This window comes from Schistocerca americana, chromosome 5 (assembly GCF_021461395.2).
Source record: "Schistocerca americana isolate TAMUIC-IGC-003095 chromosome 5, iqSchAmer2.1, whole genome shotgun sequence".
In the NCBI taxonomy this organism is placed as follows: Eukaryota; Metazoa; Arthropoda; class Insecta; order Orthoptera; family Acrididae; genus Schistocerca; species Schistocerca americana.
This window is the reverse complement of record NC_060123.1, coordinates 443,072,425-443,096,317: the sequence shown is the minus strand read 5'-3', so window position 1 is coordinate 443,096,317 and position 23,893 is coordinate 443,072,425. Positions and strand designations below refer to the sequence as shown.

At 41.7% G+C, this 23,893-nt stretch overlaps 1 protein-coding gene across 1 annotated transcript in view; it reads left to right on the top strand.

Annotated features, from left to right (window-relative positions):
• Positions 1-23,893, top strand: part of LOC124616761 (fanconi-associated nuclease 1-like) — a 148,404-nt gene that overhangs the window by 48,307 nt on the left and 76,204 nt on the right. Inside the window, exons 4-5 of the mRNA XM_047145145.1 lie at positions 14,100-14,289; positions 15,344-15,667. Coding sequence (XP_047001101.1) covers positions 14,100-14,289; positions 15,344-15,667 — 514 coding nt within the window. The remainder of the gene's footprint in view (positions 1-14,099; positions 14,290-15,343; positions 15,668-23,893) is intronic.

Genomic DNA, 23,893 nt, shown 5'->3' with positions numbered 1-23,893 from the left:
CTTCTGTAGTTGTTGTGTCTCATTGGATCTCCTTTCTTTAGTATTGGGCAAATGACAGACTGATTCCATTCTGCCGGGATACTTTCTCTGCTCCAAATTACACACATTAGGTGGTACACTCTCTCTTGTGGGATATCTCTTCCCTCTTCCTGCATCTCTGTAGGTATGCCATCTATTCAGTTGCCTGTGTTCTCTTCAGCAATTTATGGCTTCTCATACCTCTTCCATGCCCAGCAGTTTATCCTCCACTGTTAGTATTGTTACTCTATTTTCTATGTACAATTCTTCTTCTTCTTCTTCTTCTGGTGCTACTGTTGCAATGCTGTTTATGGTGTCATCCACATTCATATTCTTTCATTGGAATCTTTGAAATCAATGATATTTCCTCTTATTTTCTGTTAGCTACTGCAAAACCAACTACAAGTTGATATTTACCTTCTCTGTTCTCACTATAGAAGTAGCTGTAGATCTTACCTTTATGCATACCTGCTCCATGCCATCTCATCTCTTGCAGTGTCACTATTTCTAATCTGTACCTATTAAGTTCTTTATCCATCACCTTTACGACTCCAGGTGTGTAGAGGATCTTAAATTCCAAGTGCCACATGTTAGTCTGTGATTGTTGCATGATATTCTAGCATTGTTGTTGTTGTTGTTGCAGTGGTTGTGGTCTTCAGTCCAGAGATTGGTTTAATGCAGCTCACCATGTTACTCTATCCTGTGCAAGTGTCTTCATCTCTGAGTAACTAATGCAACCTGTGTCTTTCTGAATATGCTGTACTCATCTCTTGGTCTCCCTCTATGATTTTTACCCCCACGCCTGCTTCCGGTATTAATTGGTGATCCCTTGATGTCTCAGAGTGTGACCTACCAACCGGACCATTCTTCTAGTCAGTTTGTGCCACAAATTTCTTTTCTCAATTCTGTTAAGCACCTCCTCATTAGTTACATGATGTACGCATCTAATCTTCAGCAGTCTTATGTAGCACCACATATCACAAGCTTCTATTTCTTTTTGTCTAAACTGTTCATCATTCATGTTTCACTTCCACAGATGGCTACGTTCTGTACAAATAGTTTCAGGAAAGACTTCCTGATACTTAAATCTGTACTCATTGTTAACAATTTCTTCTTCGTGAGAAACGGTTTTCGTGCCATTCCCAGTCTCTACTTTGGCCATCATCAGTTATTTTGCTGCCCAAATAGAAAAACTCATATACTGCTTTAACTGTCTCATTTCTAATCTAATTCCCTCAGCATAATCCGATTTAATTCAGCTACATTCAGTTATCTCCATTTAGCTTTTGTTGATTTTCATCTTATATCCTCCTTTCAAGACACTCTCCATTCCATATAACTGCTCTTTCAAGTCCTTAGTTGTCTCTGACAGAATTACAGTGTCACTGGCAAACCTCAAAGTTTTTGAAACTTCCTGGCAGATTAAAACTGTGTGCCAGACCGAGACTCAAACTTGGGACCTTTGTCTTTCGCGGGCAAGTGCTCTGCCATCTGAGCTATCCAAGCACAACTCACGACCCATCCTCACAACTTCATTTCCGCCAGTACCTTGTCCCCCACCTCCCAAACTTCACAGAAGCTCTCCTGCAGACCTTGCAGAACTAGCACTCCCGAAGTTTGGAAGGTGGGAGACAAAGTACTGGTGGACTTGAAGTCATGATGATGGGTCGTGAGTCGTGCTTGGGTAGCTCAGATGGCAGAGCAATTGCTGCAAGAGGCAAAGGTCCCAAGTTCAAGTCTCGGTCTGGCACACATTTTTAGTCTGCCAGGAAGTTTCATATCAGTGTACATTCTGCTGCAGAGTGAACATTTCATTTTCAAAGTTTTTATTTCTTCTCCATGGTCTTTAATTCCTACTCCAAATATTTCTGTTGTTTTCTTTACTACTTGCTCAGTGTACAGTTTCGATAACATTGGGGATAGGCTTCAATTCTGTCTCACTCCCTTCTCAACCACTGCTTCTCTTTCATGCCTCTCGACTCTCGTAATTGGCATCTCGTTTCTGTACAGGTTGTAAATAGCCTTTCGCTCCCTGTATTATACCCTTGCTACCCTCCACATTTTAAAGAGAGTATTCCAGCCAACATTGTCAAAAGCTTTCTCTAAATGTACTAATACTATAAATGTAGATTTACCATTCCTTGTCCTATCTTCTATGAGAAGTCATAGAGTCAGTATTGCCTCGCGTGTTTCTACATTTCTCCGGAATCCAAACTGATTTTCCCCGAGGTCGGGTTCTACCAGTTTTTCCATTCTTCTGTAAAGAATTAAAGTTAGTGTTTCACAACAATGACTTATTAAACTGACAGTTCAGTAATTCTTACACTTTTCAGCACCTACTTTCTTTACACTGGAATTATTATATTCTTCCAAAGAGATAGAGGGGCTGGCCAATACTTACCTCAGCTCAGTACAGCCAATAGATACACATAAAACAGAACTGAAAATTTACGTTCCTAGCTTTCGGAACAAATGTTCCTTCATCGGGGAGGAGAGAGGGGAAAGAAAGGGAAGAAGGGAAAGGAGATTCAGTTACTCACAACCCAGGTTATGAAGCAACAGGGAAAGGAAAATAGGGAGGGTAGCAAGGATGGAGGCATGGTTGTCAGAGGGAAGCCAAAGATATTCTACTGTAAGTACTGTGCCAGCTTCAAACCAAAGAGGATGCATACAGAAGTAAAGAGGTATATAGTATAAAGATAAACACAACTATGTAGGATGAAAAGATGCGTGAATGGCTAAAGAGGAAAGGGAAAGAGGAGAAGACTGAAGAGTGAATGGGAGTGAGGTTGTTTAACGTAGGTTCAGTCCAGGGGGATGGCGGGATGAAAGGATGTGTTGGAGTGCAACTTCCCATCTCCGCAGTTCAGAGGGACTGGTGTTGGGTGGGAGAAGCCAAATGGCACATACGGTGTAGCAGGTTCCTAGGTCCTTAGAATTATGCTGGAGGGCATGCTCCGCTACTGGGTATTGGGCATCTCCTAGGCGGACAGTTCGTCTGTGTCCGTTCATGCGCTCAGCCAGTTTAGTTGTTGTCATGCCGATGTAAAAGGCTGTGCAGTGCAGGCATGTCAGTTGATAAATCACATGTGTAGTTTCACACGTAGCCCTGCCTTGAATTGTGTATGTTTTACCAGTAGCGGGGCTGGAGTAGGTGGTTGTGGGGGGATGCATGGGGCAGGTTTTGCAGCGTGGTCGGTTACAGGGGTAGGAACCGCTGGGTAGAGAAGGTAGTCTAGGAATATTGTAGGGTTTAACAAGAATGTTACGGAGGTTAGGGGCGCGACGAAAGGCAACTCTGGGTGGTGTGGGGAGAATGTTCCTACCCCCAGACCACACAGAAGCATCCCCCTTGTCACCCAATATTATCCTGTCCTCGAAAACATCAACAAATTACTCCGCCAGGGATATGACTTTCTCAAGTCAACCCCTGAAATGAGATCATCCCTTGACAAAATTCTCCCCACACCACCCAGAGTTGCCTTTCGTCGCCCCCCTAACCTCCGTAACATTCTTGTTAAACCCTACAATATTCCTAGACTACCTTCTCTACCCAGCGGTTCCTACCCCTGTAACTGACCACGCTGCAAAACCTGCCCCATGCATCCCCCCACAACCACCTACTCCAGCCCCGCTACTGGTAAAACATACACAATTCAAGGCAGGGCTACGTGTGAAACTACACATGTGATTTATCAACTGACATGCCTGCACTGCACAGCCTTTTACATCGGCATGACAACAACTAAACTGGCTGAGCGCATGAACGGACACAGACGAACTGTCCGCCTAGGAGATGCCCAATACCCAGTAGCGGAGCATGCCCTCCAGCATAATTCTAGGGACCTAGGAACCTGTTACACCGTATGTGCCATTTGGCTTCTCCCACCCAACACCAGTCCCTCTGAACTGCGGAGATGGGAAGTTGCACTCCAACACATCCTTTCATCCCGCCATCCCCCTGGACTGAACCTACGTTAAACAACCTCACTCCCATTCACTCTTCAGTCTTCTCCTCTTTCCCTTTCCTCTTTAGCCATTCACGCATCTTTTCATCCTACATAGTTGTGTTTATCTTTATACTATATACCTCTTTACTTCTGTATGCATCCTCTTTGGTTTGAAGCTGGCACAGTACTTACAGTAGAATATCTTTGGCTTCCCTCTGACAACCATGCCTCCATCCTTGCTACCCTCCCTATTTTCCTTTCCCTGTTGCTTCATAACCTGGGTTGTGAGTAACTGAATCTCCTTTCCCTTCTTCCCTTTCTTTCCCCTCTCTCCTCCCCGATGAAGGAACATTTGTTCTGAAAGCTAGGAACATAAATTTTCAGTTCTGTTTTATGTGTATCTATCGGCTTTGCTGAGCTGAGGTAAGTACTGGCCAGTCCCTCTATCTCTTTGTTAGTATTTGTTTCACATCTTTATATGAGATTTTCCATTAATCATTTATTATATTCTTCTTTAAGTCTGAGGGTATTTTACCTGTCTCATACAGTTTGCTTACCAGATGGAAGAGCTTTGTCGTGACTGACCCTCTGAAAGCTATCAGTAGTTATTATGGAATGTTGTCTACTCCTGGGGCCTTGTTTCAACTTAGGTCTATCAGTGCCCTGTCAAAATCTTCACACAGTATCTTACCCCTCATCTATATTCTCATCCATTTCTGTAATACTACCCTCAAGCACATATCCCTTGAATAGACCCTCCATACACTCCTTCCACCTTTCAGCTTTCCATACTTTGCTTAGAACTGGTTTTCCATCTGATCTCTTGATATTCATGCAGGTGGTTCTCTTTTCTCCAAAGATCTTTTTAGTTTTCCTACACTATCTTCCCTCTATTGATATATGCTTCTAAATCCTTACACTTGTCCTATAGCCATTCATTCTTAGCCATTTTGCACTTGCTGTCAGTCTTATTTTTTTGTTTGTTTGTATTCCCTTTCGTCTGCTTTATTTATGTCATTTTTATAGTTTCTCCTGTCATCAGTTAAATTCAATCTCTCTTGTGTTATCCAAGGATTTCTACTAGCCCTCATCTTTTTACCTACTTGATCCTCTGCTGCCTTCACTATTTCCTCACTCAGATCTACCCATTCCTCTTCTGCTGTATTCCTTTCCCCCGTTCTTGTCAGTCTTTCCATGATGCTCCCTCTGAAACTCTTTACAACCTCTGTTTCTTTCAGTTTATCCAGGTCCCATCTCCTTAAATTCCTACCTTTTTTGCAATTTCTTCAGTTTTAATCTACAGATCATAATGAATAAATTGTGGTTGGAGTCCACATCTGGCAGTGGAAATGTCTTACAATTTAAAATCTGGTCCCAGAATTTCTGTCTTGCCATTATATATATAATCTGTCTGAAATCTCCCGATGTCTCCAGGCCTTTTCCACATATGATTCTTAAAGCGAATGTTAGCTATGATTAAGTTATGCTTTACCAGGCAGCTTCCTCTTTCAGTCCTTATCCCCATTCTGTATTCACCTACTGCTTTTCCTTCTCTTTCTTTCCCTACTATCAAATCCCGGACCCACATGACTTTTAAATTTTTGTCTCCTGTAGCTATCTGAATGATTTCTTTTATCTCATCATACATTTCTTCAATCTCTTCATCATCTGTGGAGCTATTTGGCATATAAACTTGTACTACTGTAACAGATGTGGGCTTCATGTTTATCTTGGCTACAATAACGCATTCACTATGCTGTTCATAGTAGCTCATACGCGTTCCTGTTTTCTTTTTCATTATTAAACTTACTCCTCTACTACCCACATTTGATTTTGTATTTATAACCTTTTATTCATCTGACCAGAAGTCCTGTTTCTCCTGTGCCAAACTTCACTAACTTACACTATATCTAACTTTAACTTGTTCAATTCCCTTTTTAAATTTTCTATCCTACCTGCCTATTTACGGGGTCTGACATTCCACGCTCTGATTCATAGAATGCCAGTTTTGTTTCTCCCAATAATGACGTCCTCCTGAGTAGCACCTCCCCCCCTCCCGATACATGTATGGGAACCTATTTTACATCTGGAATAGTTTATCCAAATGGGTGCCATCTTCATTTAACCATACAATAGTGCTGCATGCCCTCAGGAACAATTATGGCTGTAGTTTCTCCTTGCTTGCAGCTGTTCGCAGTACCAGCACAGCAAGGCCGTTTCAGTTGTGTTATAAGGCCAGATCAGTCAGTCATCCAGGCTGTTGCTCCTGCAACTACTGGAAAGGCTACTGCCCTTCTTCAGGAACCACATATTTGACTGACCTCTCAACAGATACCTCTCCATTGTGGCTGCACCTACAGTACGCCTATCTGTATCGCTGAGGTATGCAAGCCTCCCCATGAATGGCAATATCCCTGGTTCGAGGGGGGGAAGGGGGGGGGGGGGGAATTCTAGCATTAACCTTTGACTTTCTGGAATCATTTACGTAGTTGTTCCCAAGCAAACCCAAGAAAATCTGTCATTTAGAAATTTCAGTTTAACCTTTGTGCAATTTTTATGAAACTAGAAGTTCTACTTTACACATAGTATGCCTTTTAACATGCCTTTTTTTCATTCCTTGTATGCTGAACTACTACATCAAAGTTTTTGTGGAGATTTAAGTGTCACTGTGCTGATCTGTTCTTGATGAATGTAGCTGCTTTCATATGTGGCCCTACCTTTTGCAGAATAGCAATTGCAGGGTTGCCACAGATCCTGGAAATCAGGGAATTTCAAACATGTCAGGAAAATCTTAGGAACATCTGGAAAAAAAAAACAACGCTGGAAAAAATCTCGTTTTTGTCTCAGTAGATGAAATGGTTTGTTTACCAAGATGTCATGCATAGTCACTGGTCGGGTACAGCTGAGCACGTGTGCCGCTTCCCTACTCCCTCATTACTACCGCTTCTTCCTTTCCGACCACTCCTCTGAGCTTGCAGTCAGTGCTGCCACCACCTTTTGCCACTAGCCTAGCAGCTGCAGACAAGAGGCTGGGAGGCGTGAGGAGTGGTTTGTTTGCAGATGATTCTCAGCGACTGTAAATGCAGCAGTTAGCGATGGTGGTCGTGTGTGCGTGAGTTGTGTCTGAGTGATTGTGTGAATGCCGTTTTCTGACAAAGGCTATGGCTGAAAATTTAGTTGTGAGAGTGTGATTGTCTTTTCTACATGCCTGTCTGCAGATCAGCTATCATCTTTACAGTGAGTTGCTACCTATCTTCATCATTATTGATTCTCAGAGTATTTGCACGAGTTGTCTGTCGCACGGACTGATCACCGCAGTCCAACTTCATCAACATGTTGCCTGTGACTCCTGAATAGCTGACCACACACTAGTGGACTTCCTGAACAGGCCAAAACCGTCTAATGGATCAGGCCTGCCAGTCTGAAGCCCTTTGTTTCTGACAAATATGCAGGTTCTGCCCGTCAGAACTAGTCTCACTAACCTGCCCACAGGCTGGGTCTGTGTGTGGCATAATGCAGCAGATTTTCATGGCCCCAGGACAGCAGTGCTGCTCGGCAGGCCAGAGGCCATCGGCAATGGATTTCAGAAATTGCGACTGTCTCACCCTAAGTATGTTGCACGTTTTTGCATTTTATAGACATTTTATTTATTCTAGTACATTTTGGCACTTTGAAAGTAATTTATATTAGAAAGCACGGACGATAAGAAGAAGAAAATTGTGGTAGTCGCTGGCATTGTACGCTATGTACTCAAATATTTCTCAAAAGAAAAATCACATAATGCCTGTAAAATAATAGGTGTAGCAGTGGGTAATAACTGACAGTAATGGACGTAGTAGAGCCAACATTTTATTGGAGTCACCTATATTGTTGGATTACACAACTCTTCCCCACCTTACACACTTCTTTCAAGAGGTCTTTTTTTCTGAAGTTATTTCTGAAATCAGTGGCGGTATTTTAAATCTGTCTTATGATTCCAAGGAAATGCGTATTTTTGTCACCTAATCTGTTTTGTTTTATTGAAATAAAATAACATCAGTGGTCTTAATGAAACACCCACACTGTGCTTTCTCCATCTAAAATCAGTTCATTACGAAAGATGTTGATGTTACTACTTAAGATTTTTGCTGACATTAGGAAACGCCGTCTACTTGCAAGTTTTATTTAGATAATGAGATTTTCAGCGGAGTTTGCGCTGATATGAAACGTCTTGGCAGATTAAAACTGTGTGCCGGACCGAGACTCGAACTCGGGATCTCTGCCTTTTGCGGGCAAGTGCTCTACCGACTAAAGCTGCCCGAGCACAACTCACGCCCCGTCCTCACAGCTTTACTTCTGCCAATATCTCATCTCCCACCCTCCAAACTTTACAGAAGCTCTCCTGCGACACTTGCAGAACTAGCACTCCTGAAAGAAAGGATATTGCGGAGACATAGCTTAGCCACAGCCTGGGGGTTGTTTCCAGAATGAGATTTTCACTCTGCAGCAGAGTGTGCACTGATATGAAACTTCCTGCCGGATTAAAAGACAGTTTTAATCTGCCACAAGTAAAGCTGTGAGCATGGGGTGTGCTTGGGTAGCTCAGTTGGTAGAGCACCTGGCCCCGAAAGGCAAAGGTCCCGAGTTCGAGTCTCGGTCTAGCACACAGTTTTAGATATTTCTTCATTTGGCACTATTGTTTGTTGTACTGTAGCTGCAAAGATGGATTGTGAGCTTATGTCTTTATGTACCCTCGAGATCTCAAAATCTGTCAGGGAAAAATCCTAAAACTTGTCTGGAAATCAGGAAAATATCAGTGAATTTCACTTGGGGTTTCTTGCGGCAACCCTGAAATGCTTGTAATGATTGCAGTAGGAGACTGATATTGCTGATGATTGTTGCAGGGTCCTACATCACGTCCTGAGATCCACCATTATCATTTTCCTGGGGGAAGAGAAGCTTCAACGAAATTACAGTAAAGACTTCGGAAAAACTACTCATAAGAAACATAACTTGTTTATAATAGGTTTGTTTATAAATAAATAAATCTTCTGCTACCAGTCACAATTTTTCTTTTTATTTTACTATTCGCACGACGCGTTTCGAGAAATAATTCCCATTTTCAAGTGCGTTTTTTTTTTTATATGTGTTAAGCCATTTCTTTTGATGTTGCCAGTGTGTGTGAGTCTGCTTCATTTTGTTGACTTTTACTGTAATACACAAAAAATCCGATTTTTTAGTTGGGTATCAATTTTTTCTGTGAGGTTAGTGGCTAAAGTTTGAGAACAATTTTTACTTACAGTTTTCTAATGGTCCATTTGTGTAGAGTCTCACACACACTTAACATCACACACAACTTGTACACTTTACACATCGAAAATACCTTATATAAACAAAACAGTTACAAAAATCTTCTTACAGGTAGTTCAGAGAGATAACATTATAGGTTTTCCACAGATTATGATATGCTTTTGTACAGAGGTTATTTATCTTAACAGTTTGGCTTATGAATTACTTATATTGATTGTACAATTGTGCTTATTTCTATGTTTTACTATTTTTATTTAAGTATATTATCGAAACATCTAAAGAAATTCACTTTCAAGTTTTTCATTTAATATTTTATCTTCATATTTTCTGTAATGTGAATACATCTCCAGTTCTTCAAGCAAATCCATTTTATGTCCTTTATTTAGTCGGTGGAGTACTTTGACATTTTGCTCTATTTTTCCAAATGGGTGTCCTGTATTATGTATGTGTGTAGCTATTGCTGATGTAGTGTGTTTGTTGTGTGTGTATGCTCTAATGTGCTCTGTGTACCTGGTGTTGATATTTCGGCCTGTTTGTCCTTTGGAGCATTCCTGGCATTTTACCTTGTATATTCCAGATTCTGAATATGGATCATGGTTACACTTTATATTATGTATTAGTTTTTGGTGTAATTTATTTGATGTAGAAAACCCAATTTTTACTCTGTGATTTTTGAAAATATTTGCAATCTTCTGTGATACATTGCCTATGTATGGAATGCTAGATACATATTTGTTTTTCTCCTTTTCTTCTGTGGTGCAGTTTGTACCTGGGTTTCTCTTTACTTTGTCTAAGATTGTGTCAACCATGGAAGCATTGTAACCATTGGCAACTGCAATCTTCTTCACTGTGTTTATTTCTTGTTGCATATTTTCCTGGTTCAATGGTATTTTTGTTGCCCTATGCAGCGTTGACCTGTATGCTGCCTGTTTATGGATATTTGGGTGACATGAGGTTGCAGGGATTGTGGTGTCAGTCATTGTGTTTTTCCTATAAATTTTAAATGTGCATGTGTTGTTGTGTCTTGTAATATTTAGGTCCAGAAAGTTGATACTTTTATTTTGCTCATGTTCCACTGTAAATTTGATTTTCTCATTTAGATTATTGAAATGATCAAGAATGTCTGTGATGTCTTTGGTATCTCCTTTCACTAACAGTAGTGTGTCATCTACATATCTCCTATAAAATTCTATTTTCTTTAGGCAAGGTTCTTGGCTGTCAAATAATTTTTGTTCTAAGTGATTTATGTATATGTCAGCTATGGTACCGGGTATACATGATCCCATTGCTAGGCCATCTGGTTGCTTATAAATGTTGTCATTAAAGGTAAAGTAGTTGTAACTTAGGGTTAGCTGAAAGAGTTCCATAAATTCAACAATCTCTGTGTATGAAAGTTTCTTGTGTTGCATAAGGTTCTTTTGTATTACTGTTAGAGCTTCTTGTATGGGTATGTTTGAATAAAGGTTGGTGATGTCAAGTGATATAAACTGTGCATCTTGGGGGAGCTTTCTGGTTCTTAGTTCTTTGGCTAGAATCATGCTGTTTTTTATGAATATGTTGTTTCATATGTATAATTTTTCACCAGTATGTTATTCAGTTTTTGTGACAGTATGTATGCATGCACATTCAAAATTTATAGGAAAAACACAATGACTGACACCACAATCCCTACAACCTCATGTCACCCAAATATCCATAAACAGGCAGCATACAGGTCAACGCTGCATAGGGCAACAAAAATACCATTGAACCAGGAAAATATGCAACAAGAAATAAACACAGTGAAGAAGATTGCAGTTGCCAATGGTTACAATGCTTCCATGGTTGACACAATCTTAGACAAAGTAAAGAGAAACCCAGGTACAAACTGCACCACAGAAGAAAAGGAGAAAAACAAATATGTATCTAGCATTCCATACATAGGCAATGTATCACAGAAGATTGCAAATATTTTCAAAAATCACAGAGTAAAAATTGGGTTTTCTACATCAAATAAATTACACCAAAAACTAATACATAATATAAAGTGTAACCATGATCCATATTCAGAATCTGGAATATACAAGGTAAAATGCCAGGAATGCTCCAAAGGACAAACAGGCCGAAATATCAACACCAGGTACACAGAGCACATTAGAGCATACACACACAACAAACACACTACATCAGCAATAGCTACACACATACATAATACAGGACACCCATTTGGAAAAATAGAGCAAAATGTCAAAGTACTCCACCGACTAAATAAAGGACATAAAATGGATTTGCTTGAAGAACTGGAGATGTATTCACATTACAGAAAATATGAAGATAAAATATTAAATGAAAAACTTGAAAGTGAATTTCTTTAGATGTTTCGATAATATACTTAAATAAAAATAGTAAAACATAGAAATAAGCACAATTGTACAATCAATATAAGTAATTCATAAGCCAAACTGTTAAGATAAATAACCTCTGTACAAAAGCATATCATAATCTGTGGAAAACCTATAATGTTATCTCTCTGAACTACCTGTAAGAAGATTTTTGTAACTGTTTTGTTTATATAAGGTATTTTCGATGTGTAAAGTGTACAAGTTGTGTGTGATGTTAAGTGTGTGTGAGACTCTACACAAATGGACCATTAGAAAACTGTAAGTAAAAATTGTTCTCAAACTTTAGCCACTAACCTCACAGAAAAAATTGATACCCAACTAAAAAATCGGATTTTTTATGTATTACAGTAAAAGTCAACAAAATGAAGCAGACTCACACACACTGGCAACATCAAAAGAAATGGCTTAACACACATAAAAAAAAAAACGCACTTGAAAATGGGAATTATTTCTCGAAACGCGTCGTGCGAATAGTAAAATAAAGAAAAATCGTCACTGGTAGCAGAAGATTTATTTATTTATAAACAAACCTTTTGTATCTACAGTCACAGGCTTTCATAAACCATTTATAATGGATCGAATCAGATAACTTGTTTACTCACACATATCTTCCAAACCATAGCTGTAGATGACCCGGTTGATTTTGTCTTGCTAAAGGCATGTGAAACTATTCCACATTGTTGGCTAATAACTAGGTATGCAGTCAGCTTAGTGAGAACCTAGTACATTATACTACATGGTCAGCAATGAATATAGCATTGGATGTGTCTCAAGGAAGCATAATAGGACATGTAATATTATCGGTATTACTCCATCATTTTGAGTCCTTGTCAGCTAGTCATGACAACAAACATCAAATTCAGAGATGCACAGTTAGTATCTCAACAGACTGGTTTAGTCCATACAAAAGTGTAACAGACATTCTCAAACAATTTAAGTGGGTATCTTTGAAAGCAGGCTGATGATGTCCTTGCAAAACCATGCTGGGTAAATTTAGGGAAAGGATATTTGAAACAGACAATGACAATACCGGTGCCACTCTCATGTATCTTATGTAGGGATCTTGAGAATAAGTTAAGAAAGATGAAGGCTTAAAAAAGACTTCGAGAAGCGTGCCTTTGAGGCGGCACCTTCAAGAACTGCATGTTTTTTCGGACGTTTAGATGATACTTTTGTTGTTTGACCTCATGGCAGTGAGAATCTGAACGACTTTTTAGAATATCTGAATTCAATCCACCTGAATATTTGTTTCATGAAGGAGATGGGAAAGAAGAATGGCTGCCTTCCTTTCCTTGATGTGTTGGTCAGGAGGAAGGTCATTTATAGGAAGCTTACTCACACTGACATGTATCTTCAAGCTGTTAGTTGTCACCATCCAGCTCAATGTGGAAGGGTGATTTGTAACTTGGTTCACTGGGTCCGTGTTATGTTGGACTCTCAAAGTTTATCAGCTGAGCTGGCCCATGACAAAGTTACCTTTCATCAGAATGGTTACAGTGAAACAGAGATCAAATGGGCGTTGCGCTATCAACCAATTGTGCACCATGTGAGTGGTGATAATACTGATGTTGCATCGAAGTCTACGACCTTTTCGTCTTACATAGGGAGCATTCCGAACAGGATTGACCATATTATGCAGAAATATGATGTGAAGTGTGTTTTTTGACGACCATCTAAGATCAGGGTTCTTTTAGGTTCTGTGCAGGATGATCTTGGTTTGCATAAGGCGGGTGTCTACCACATTCTTTGCAATTTTGGCATGTCATATATTTGCCAGACTATCAGGATTGTGGAGGATCGGTGTACTGAGCATAAGTGGCGCACACACTTACAGCAGCAGAACAATTCCACCATTGCAGAACATTGTCTTGGCACCAGTCATACTGTGAAATGTAAGAACGTGGATATTCTGGCATGCACTTACAGCTATTGTGATTGTGTCATTAAGGCAATTATGATCGTCTTATTAAAGAAGCTGTCAAAATTAAATTAGCAAGTAGCCGTATAAATAGAGATGATACTTTTTGTATAAATCCTGCATGGAATCGTGCACTCTCCGGTGTCAAAAAACAGGACAGATTTAATGCTACCTCACCCGTTGATTATTAATTTCACTGTTGTCAGCTTGTGATTGTGGTAGTGTTTACTCTCTCTCTCTCTCTCTCTCTCTCTCTCTCTCTCTCTGTGTGTGTGTGTGTGTGTGTGTGTGTGTGTGTGTGTGTGTGTGTGTGTGTGTGTGTGTGAATGCGGGCGTGCGCACGCTTCCACCCGCACCCATGTTGCACACTGTTGCTGCTGTTTTCAGGTGTCGTGCTGTTGAAATGTCAGCGGTTGTCAACAATGTCACCAGGCTACATTCCCATAAGTTATTTGAGCTCTGCATATGCTGGGAGAAACTCAGGTCTAACTATCAGCTTTCTTGCATGTGAAATTCAAGAAGTTAATCCTCTTTTCTTTTCAGAAAGATGGTAAAGCAACATTTGAGTCAAAAAAGACAGAACACAATGAAAAGGAGGAAAGAGATTCCAGTGATTCCAAAACAGACACCAGCAGTAGCTCAGTGAGCCTAAGCAGTGAAGAAACAAACGAAACAGGGACATCAAAGGAACAGAGGACTCTGGCCACAGCTGTTTTGGATATCAAAGAAATTAGTATGTACCAAAGTGCCCCATTTACTGTTGTCTGCGGCACCATTAACTCATTTTTAATAAAATTGTTGTGATTGCATGTTCTCTGATTTTTCATTCCTCCTTCCCTGCCCACCACCAAGCCCCCCCCCCCCCCTCTCTCTCTCTCTCTCTCCCCCCTCCCCCTCCCATACAAAATATATAGCTGTGATTAGGGTTGAAATACTGTGATGCAACCATACTTTGCTTCATCTTCTTTGTTAAAATTCATTCCCTTCCTCCCACCTACTCAGCTGACCGCACAGGTAGCCATTGTTGTCTGCTTTGTTAGTGTTATGTACTTCACTCTATTTCATACTTTTTCATTTCCTTGTGATAAGTCTTTGTAATTGTTGCTGTAGGATCATTATCAAACATGTAAATACATAAGATGATTTCACTTTTAATTATGAACAACTTTAAAGTAATTTTGACCTCCGTGCACGCCTTCTGCTTTTCCAGAAGTATGAAGCGCTGGTTAAGGTGTCTGTGTGGTGGTAGGCAGACTGAGCTTCTCCCCCCACGTGGCTCCCAGCCCCACGGTAGCCTGTGTGGAAGCAGGGCTCACTTCCTCCATCACCATATCCTCGCCATATCCTCCTCTAACAATTTAGCCAACTTACAGTTAAAACACTGTATGTATTGCCACTTTCGTTGTATTCTTCTGACCTTGCACACATGATGAGATGTTGAGCTGCACAGAAATGAGCATTGTTCCTTGTGAAACTGCATGTCACCAAGATGAAATCTATGACCAGGAGGGAGGATATTGACAGGAAGTTTCATAAATATTGAGCTACTGCCAGCAGTGTGTTGGCATTCTTAAAGAATGGAATGAAGGGAAAGATATCTCACATTTTTAAATAAGGAACACTAAAACAGTAATTCTCTATTGTGAGACATTGAGTTGAATGCTTCCCTCCCTTATAATTCTAGGCTAAGTCTAAGTCTTGCACAGTGTCAAGTACTAGTGCAGCACGACTGGAGAATATTTGATTTCATACATACTGTGTGCTTGTTACTTGTGTACTTTCTGCAGGCAACTCATCCCCACTGACTGCAACTGATCGTGCTTTGGACCAAGTGCTCTCGTGTCCTTCTGGTGACTTGTACACAGACAAACTTGTAGGTGTACTTGCACCAATCTTAAGGCACCCGCACACTGCTCCACTGTTGTCAAATGAAGAGTGGCGCATGGTGGTGTGTTACCTCTTGCTGCCACCATCCAGCCGAACTGCTGTTACCCGACTTCTAGCCCGTCAACCTGGCTGGCACCGTCTCAGTGCCTTAGAACGCTATGGTTCAGTGAGTGAATTGCAGGAGAGATTTGAAGCACCTCAGGAAGATGGGTTTGTTTCCTTAGGTAAAAGCAAGTACTTCATGGTGCCACACACTTAAAAAAGTAAGAAAGTAGAGTGTCTCAATTCAGACTGCTTGTGGAATACGTATTACTGTGTGGATGCAGAAAAACAGTCTTGTTTGCACAAGATAGGTTTATTTAATCTTCGTTGTGATGCGTTTCACCTGTTCTAGACATCATCAGACAATCAATAAAAACTCTGTCTTCGTGGGTGATATAAAGAAGCACTGACAGTGGCTGTCTGGCTGTTTCCTCAGAGTTCTTTGGGACTCTTAATCCTGTTTGATGCTGTGGACATGAGTAGAAAGAATTTTATCGGTGATGTCATGAAGCATAGACTGTGTCTCTCTGATTGTTACCTTTCAGTTCTGTGGGACTTTTAATTAAGTTTGACACCTTGGTCACAATTAGCAAGATTTTTATTGATTGTCTGATGATGCCTATAACAGGTGAAACGTGTTACATGTGAAGATTAAATAAACCTATTTGATGCCTAGAATGGCAAAATGTGTCACATGCGAAGATTAAATAAACCTATCTTGTTCAACTAAGGCTGTTTTTTCTGTATCTATAAATCTTTTACAGTTGCTGAACCACTGCCACTGCTGTAGTTATGCTATGGAGTGATTTTAATTTTATTACTCTGTTCTTATTATTGGAGAAATTATAAAAACTGAGTTACAATCTATTATATAAAAATAATTGCTCATTAAATTAAGGAAATTAACTTTATTTTGTTATTTCGTTCCAGGGGCTACTATGATATTTTCATAAGACTGGGACATATGCTCGTGCATTAATCAAATTGCAGTTAGATACAGTAAACATTAGCTTTTTAATTTTCATATTGGTGGTGGTGTTTCATAAACCCGCACCATGCACCTTTGCAACGACAGTAAACAGACGGACAATATGCAATATGCCATCGATTCATATCCACTTCTGTGACCGGTGGAGTTGTTGGCGATGTTGTCTAGGGCAGTATTTTTCACACTTCACCTTGGTGGTGCCTACACCTTCAGATGCCACTGGACGTTGTCTCTCAGTCTTTTTTAGTGCTCAGCACTCCATTTGAGCATTACCGGCGTAATCACTTACCTTTTGGAATATTGTCTGCACTGAGAAATTAATCAGTAGTATTTGTAACAGTTGATTCAGGACATTCCCTGTTGTATTAGTTATCTTGATGACATCTGGGTGAAGGGCCCCACCAGAGAGGAGCATTTACAAATCCTTCAGTTGGAGTTCCAGTGCCTCCTGGAGAAAGGCCTTCATTGTACTTTGGAAAAGTGCAGATTTTCTCCCCAAAGGGTTTGTTCTGTGCTCCATTTCTGGTCTTTTTTTACACTGCATAAACCTTTAACTCTGGCCTGTGATGTGTCCTAGTATTGAATTTTGCAGTCCTGCCCCATTGGAACTCCAATGGTATTGAACAGCCGATTGACTACGCATTGTAGAGACTTTATGCCGCATGCCATAATTATTCGTAGGACTACCCTCTGATTGCAAAGTTGTGCCCTCTTTCTCAGTAACTATTTCCATGACGTAAATTTCCACTCCACCACCCAGAATTCCATAGCAGAAGTGTTACAACAGCTACTGGTATTGCCTGGTCCAGACTTTGATCAGCAGGAGGCTCTCAGGTTCATGTTGCCTTGCATCAAACCATGTTGGGTTTTCCTTTGACAGCATGAGAGGTTGTGACCACCATGGTTGCTGACCCACTTTTTTGTAAAATCGTTTTGGCAGTCCAGCTGGTTTGGCCGCAGCAAATCTCTTCAGATGCAGGCCCATGGTGGCATATGTGTTTTCTTGTACATGATCGACTCATTGTTGTGCAGGTGGTTCTCACGCTTGCTGTGGAGGAGCAATGTTGTCAAGTGGTCATCCCCATGATGTTGCACCCTTGCTGACTCCAACTGCTTGCTGCATGCAGCACACTGGAGCATGACTCTTATAAAGGCATTGGCATGATGTCAAATCTGTTGTCCTGTGATCTACCATGACGTCAAACATCTGGTACTGGTTTGCCAGGCTTGCGCACAGAAACTGGCTGTCGAGTGTCATGGTGGGCTAAAAAGATTGTCAGGTGTTTGTGGTGGATGTCAGTAGGGAGCAGCTGAACAGTTGTGCAAGACAGTTGCACCTGTGCCATGTGGGAATGTCAGTTCTGTGGTTATCTGGTCCTGCTGGTGGCAGAGTTGACCTTGATGTTGTTGTGAGTGGAGGCTCCCACTTGCAGTGGTATGCTTCCCCCGTGCCGTATCCTCTTCTGTCCTTCCATTGCCTTCAGCCTCTTACCATAGTGAGGCTCACATCAGCATCTGCCGATGGATTTTGACCTGCCCTCCTCCTCCTCCTCCTCCTTCTCTCACCCCCCCCCCCCCCCCCCCGCCCCCCACTCTCCACTGATGGAGGCCGCCTCACCTCCACTGCTGGTGGACTTCTCCGTTGCCTCAGCCTCCATGCAATTCTGCCCTACTGACAATACCAGTGGTGTCAGCATTTCCTCCTTTAATCATCGGTCCACTGCCAGATTCTCTGGTGGCCTCTCCAGTTCTGCACCCGAGGTTGCAGCCCAAGCCTGGCTATTTTTGGGAATATGTAGTCTTCAAAGGAGGAAGGTATTTAGTGTCCCTGCCACCAGACATCACGATGGAAGCAGAATAGCTGGTCTCAGTAATGCTACGAAATAATGCAGATACCTCCCATGGAGGGCGCACACAACACATAGTGTGGACAGACCTGCTGACGGAGGTGTTTATCTTCAGGTGGCAATAAGCCGAGTAGGTCAGTGCTTATGCTGAGTTCAACTACCGCAGATCTCAACTTGCTTATTGTGCCAAGTGCTATTGCTGAATGCTCATTTGAAAGTTATCCACACCAACCGTGTACTGACTTGTACCGGTGCACATTATTAAGAGGATTCAGACTTTCAGCTTTCCGTAGATTGAATCGTTTGATAAATTTTCATTTCCTCTCATGGTTTTCTGTTCCCCAGCTATTATCAAGCCTCATCGTTCCACAAAGTACCTGCATCGACAGTGTGTGTAGTGTAGTGTAGCATAGTGGCGTCGTCGCACTGGTGCAAATGCTAAATCAACAAATTTCATTTTGGGTGTTATGTTTATTGGTGTTACAAATTATGTATGCTAAATTAGTTACCGTCGTCATCAATACTACTACTACAAAATTGTTAAGGCTTTCGTGGCCACTTGTTGACAAACTGCCTATTGGCTTCTGTCTCGGGTTCTTCGGTCGACGTTCATCTAATCATTTTTCTTACGTTTTGCCAGCATGAGTGGCTGGCATTGTCAAAGCTTCACCCTCCACTGCCGGTGGTGAACTGGAGCCGAGCTCGCAGCCACAGACTACATGTACCTTGCGCGCCAACGTCCGAGAGCTTCTCCGCGGTCATTTCCGGTGCGGTTCTCCTCTTGCTACCTGCGACAGTTGTTCACTGCAGTACAGGAAGCCAGGATCCATTTACCTTAAGGCTTTCCTCTTTCTTGTTGAAACTGTTCGCGTGTTTTTGTATTTCTACAGCTTCTCTGAACAAGCGCGTGTGATAGTGCTTCTCTTCAGCCAGAACTTCTGTGTCGGCGAATTTTATTACATGGTCGATGACATTCAGTGCGTGCTCTGCCACGGCCGACTTCTCCACCTGCCCCAACCTGCAATGTCACTTATGCTCTTTGATCCTGGTGTTAATTGATCGTCCAGTCATTCTGACATAAACTTTCCCGCATGTGCATGGTATACGGTATATTCCCGACATTGCAAGTGGGTCTCTTTTCTCCTTCGCTGATCTAAGACACTCTTTGATCTTCCTTGTCGCTTTGAAAATCGTCTTTACGCCATGTTTGTGGAATATATGGCCAATTCTGTCTGTCACTCTGGGAATGTATGGCAGAAAGGCTATACCCGACATTTCTTTTTCTGGTTCCTTACCTCGCCGAATGTTTGGCTCTGTGACACTTCTGATATAAATTGTGGAGTACCCATTGCTCCTCAGAACAGTTTCCAGGTGTTGCATTTCTCGTTGGAGGTGTTGCGGCTCACATATTCGTCCTGCTCTCGTTTCGAGCGTACTAATCATGCCTCTTTTCTGGCTCGGGTGGTGGTTTGACAGTTTGTGCAGGTATCGGTCCGTGTGTGTTGGTTTTCGATACACGCTGTGTCCCAGGTTTTTGCCGTCCCTTGTGACCAGCACATCTAAAAATGTCAAGTGCCTTAGGATGTCACCGAGCTGTTCTTCACCATGGCTCCACACCATGAAAGTATCATTGACGTACCTGTACCACAACTGGACTTGGCGACTTGCAAACCTAAGGTTGCAACACCTGGAAACTGTTCTGAGGAGCAATGGGTACTCCACAAATTATATTAGAAGTGTAACAGAGCCAAACACTCGGCGAGGTAAGGAACCAGAAAAAGAAATGTCGGGTACGGCCTTTCTGCCATACATTCCCAGAGTGGCGGACAGGATCGGCCGTACATTGCACAAACATGGCGTAAAGACGATTTTCAAACTGACAAGGAAGATCAAAGAGTGTCTTAGATAGGCGAAGGAGAAAAGAGACCCACTTGCAATGTCGGGAATATACCGTATAGCATGCACATGCGGAAAAGTTTATGTCAGAATGACTGGACGATCAATTAACACCAGGATCAAAGAGCATAAGCGACATTGCAGGTTTGGGCAGGTGGAGAAATCAGTCGTGGCAGAGCACGCACTGAATGAGACCGACCACGAAATAAAATTCGCCGACACGGAAGTTCTGGCTGTAGAGAAGCACTATCACACGCGCTTGTTCAGAGAAGCTGTAGAAATACAAAAACACGCGAACAGTTTCAACAAGAAAGAGGAAAGCCTTAAGGTAAACAGATCCTGGTTTCCCGTACTGCAGCTAACGACCGTCGCAGGTAGCAAGAGGAGAACCGCACCGGTAATGACCGCGGAGAAGGCCTCGGACGTTGGCACGCCAGGTACATATTGTCTGCGGCCGCGAGCTCGGCTCCAGTTCACCACGGGCAATGGAGGGTGAAGCTTTGACAATGCCAGCCACTCGTGCTGGCGAAACGTTAGAAAAATCATTAGATGAACATCGGCCGAAGAACCTGAGACAGAAGCCAATAGGCAGTTTGTCAATACTACTACTACTGCTGCTGCTGCTGCTGCTGTATAGTCAGTGTGGTCAATTTGCAATTATTAATAATGAGCAAGGAATGGGGAAGATGCATGTGTGCCTAGTATGAATTAGGTAATGCTGCATCTTCATGAAGCAAAGAAGATTTAGAAGCTGAATTTGAATTGCATCATCTGTTGAGGCCAGCAGAATCTGAAAAGAAGCAGCAAACGAAAATATACAGAGTAAAGATAACTACTCAAACAGTAGCCGAAATGCTGAGTCAGCAATAGGCAAGTAAATAAGATTGAGAACATTGCTAGCTTTAGGACAAATCCTCTTCCTGTTGAACTGAAAGGGGATTCATCCAAATTCTACGGAGTTCTCGTCGTTGCTTATATGCCTGTTGATGACTCAATGCCTCAGTTATTATTTATATTCCAAGAGATTTGCATTATCATAAAGGAAAATACAGGCCAGAGATAAAAGTAATGTCGGTTAGCCACAGATAATGCTCATGCAAGAGAGCTTCCAAAACTGCAGCTCTCACAATCTGTTCCATTTGCTGTACTAACTTGAGTCAGCAGAGCACTCTAAGACTCTCAAGTTACAGCTCCTCGACAATAAATTCACTTGGAAAACAAATGTCCCCAATGCACCTCTTTAACAAAAACAATGGCTGCCAGGCTTTTTATTAGCGACGAAGTCCAAGCCAAGTGCTTGATGCCCTCAGAATTCAGAATCTACCAATCAGCACTAGCAGGCAACACAGTATGAGCTATGTGCTGAAAATGTATGCCTAATGGAAGTACAATCACAGTTTGTTCCACTTGACACACCAGTAATATCAGATCAGTCACTTGTCTACTGACAGTGGAAGATAAAGCAATTGTTAACAGAAAAATGGACAAAACTACTGAAAATAGTCATTGAAAAATAATTTAAAATGTGGTACAGTGGGAACTACCCTCTACTTCACAGTAGTGTACATAGTGTGGATGTGAATGTTGTTTTAATTTGTAATCTTCATTCGGTCTTTGGTACCTTCAGCCAATTCTTCAGTTTTTTCCCAAACAGTCTTAACATTGGTAGGGCACTATGCCTATTCATGTTCTGAGTAAGAATCTTCAAAGGGACAGTGTGGACTGTGAGTATGTGAAGGAACTGAATGAGGGGAAAAAATAAAATTGACCGATCAGTCTATACATACCAACAGTAATATCTGCATAGCAAATAGGATGTGTGCCTATGCTGCAGAAGTATATACTGAGGAGATAAAAGTCATGGGATAGCGATATGCGCATATCTGTATACAGATGGTGCCAGTATCGCATGCAGGAGGTATAAAAAGTACGTGTCCCAGTCTTCCACCATGGGATGATAGCAACAGCAGATGATGGCAGTTGACAACGGCCAATTGCGCTTGCATATTCAAAACATGCGACGTTGCGCACCTGTGTGGAAGCTCACGGGATCAGAATTTTGCTGTAGTAACTAGCGAGCCACGGTGTGAATCGGACATTCAACAAAGCTACAATCCCCCTTGAAAATGTTGTCAGCAGATTGGGACGAAATGTCAGGTTTTAAAGTGAAATCCATTCAACCATGGCATAAGAGCCCGGAACACTTTATTTATTGTGATAAAAAGTATCGCATGCAGAAGGTATAAAAGGCCACGAGATTGGTGGAGCTGTCATTTGTATTCAGGTAATTCATGTGAAAAGGTTTCCGACGTTATTGCGGCCACACAACATGAAATAACACACTTTGAAATTTCCATGTTTGAAATTGTTAGGGAATTCAGTATTCTGCAATCCACAGTGTCAAGAGTGTGCCAAGAATACCAAATTTCAGGCATTACCTCTCACCATCGACAATGCGATGGCCAACGGCATTCACATAATGACCTAAAGCAGTAGCGTATGCAGAGAGTTGTCAGTGTTAAATGACAACACTGTGGGAAATAACCCCAGAAATCAGTGTGGGATGTACAATGAACTTATCTGTTAGGACAGTGTGGATAAATCTGCCGTTAATGGGCTACTGCAGCAGACAACCAATGTGAGTGCCTTTACTAACAACACAAAATCACCTGCAGCTTCTCTCCTGGGCTCAGTACCATATTGAATGGACCCTAGACAACTGAAAAACCATGACATGGTCAGATGGGTCCTGATTTCAGTTGCTAAGAGCCGATGGTAGGGTTCAAGTATGGCACTGACCCCACAAAGCCAAGTTATCCAACAAGGCACTGTGCAAACTGGTGGTGGCATCATAATGGTATGGGCTGTGTTTAAATGGAATGGACTGGGTCCTTTGGTCCAACTGAACCGATCATTTACTGGAAACAGTTATGTTCAGCTACAGAGATCATTTGCAGCCATTCATGGACTTTATGTTACCAAACAATGGTGGGATTTTTATGGGTGCCAGTGCGCCACATCACCAGATGACAGTTGTTCGCAATTGGTTTGAAGAACATTCTGGACAATTAGACAGAATGATTTAGCCATGCAGATGCTCTGCATCCCGTCTAACATATATGGGACATGTGACTCTTGAAATTTTCCCAGCATATCGAATATTCCACAAGATTTCGGGATTGCAGCCAGATCTCATCGACTTCTTTCCACAATATTTCGGCTGACAACCTTACAGCCATCTTCAGGCGAGTGTTTGACACTGGAGATTGCTAGTGCAAGTCGCTCTATTTATACGTAAAAGTGCTGCCGGCGCGCATGCCCAAGTTGCTGTAGCATGCGCGCCACCTGTTGATTCCAAGGCCCTCTACAATATTACTGCATCTATGGAGCGCAAATGAATGCGTGAAAAAAGTAAAACATGCACGCAGATGTGTCCAAAACAATAAAATGCAAAATTTCAATATTAAAATTAAAATTACTTGTCGCTCGACATGTCAGAAGCCATAAAAAGTTTTCTTTTGGTTGAAATTAAAGAAATCAACGGGTCCCAGGCCTTATTCAATAAAAAGCCGCCATCACGGTTAATGAGATTTTCCGCCAAACGTATTTCCACGGATTCCTTCACACCTGAATCCCAGAAAGATCTCGATGGGGCCAAGATTTTCGTGGCCGAATAA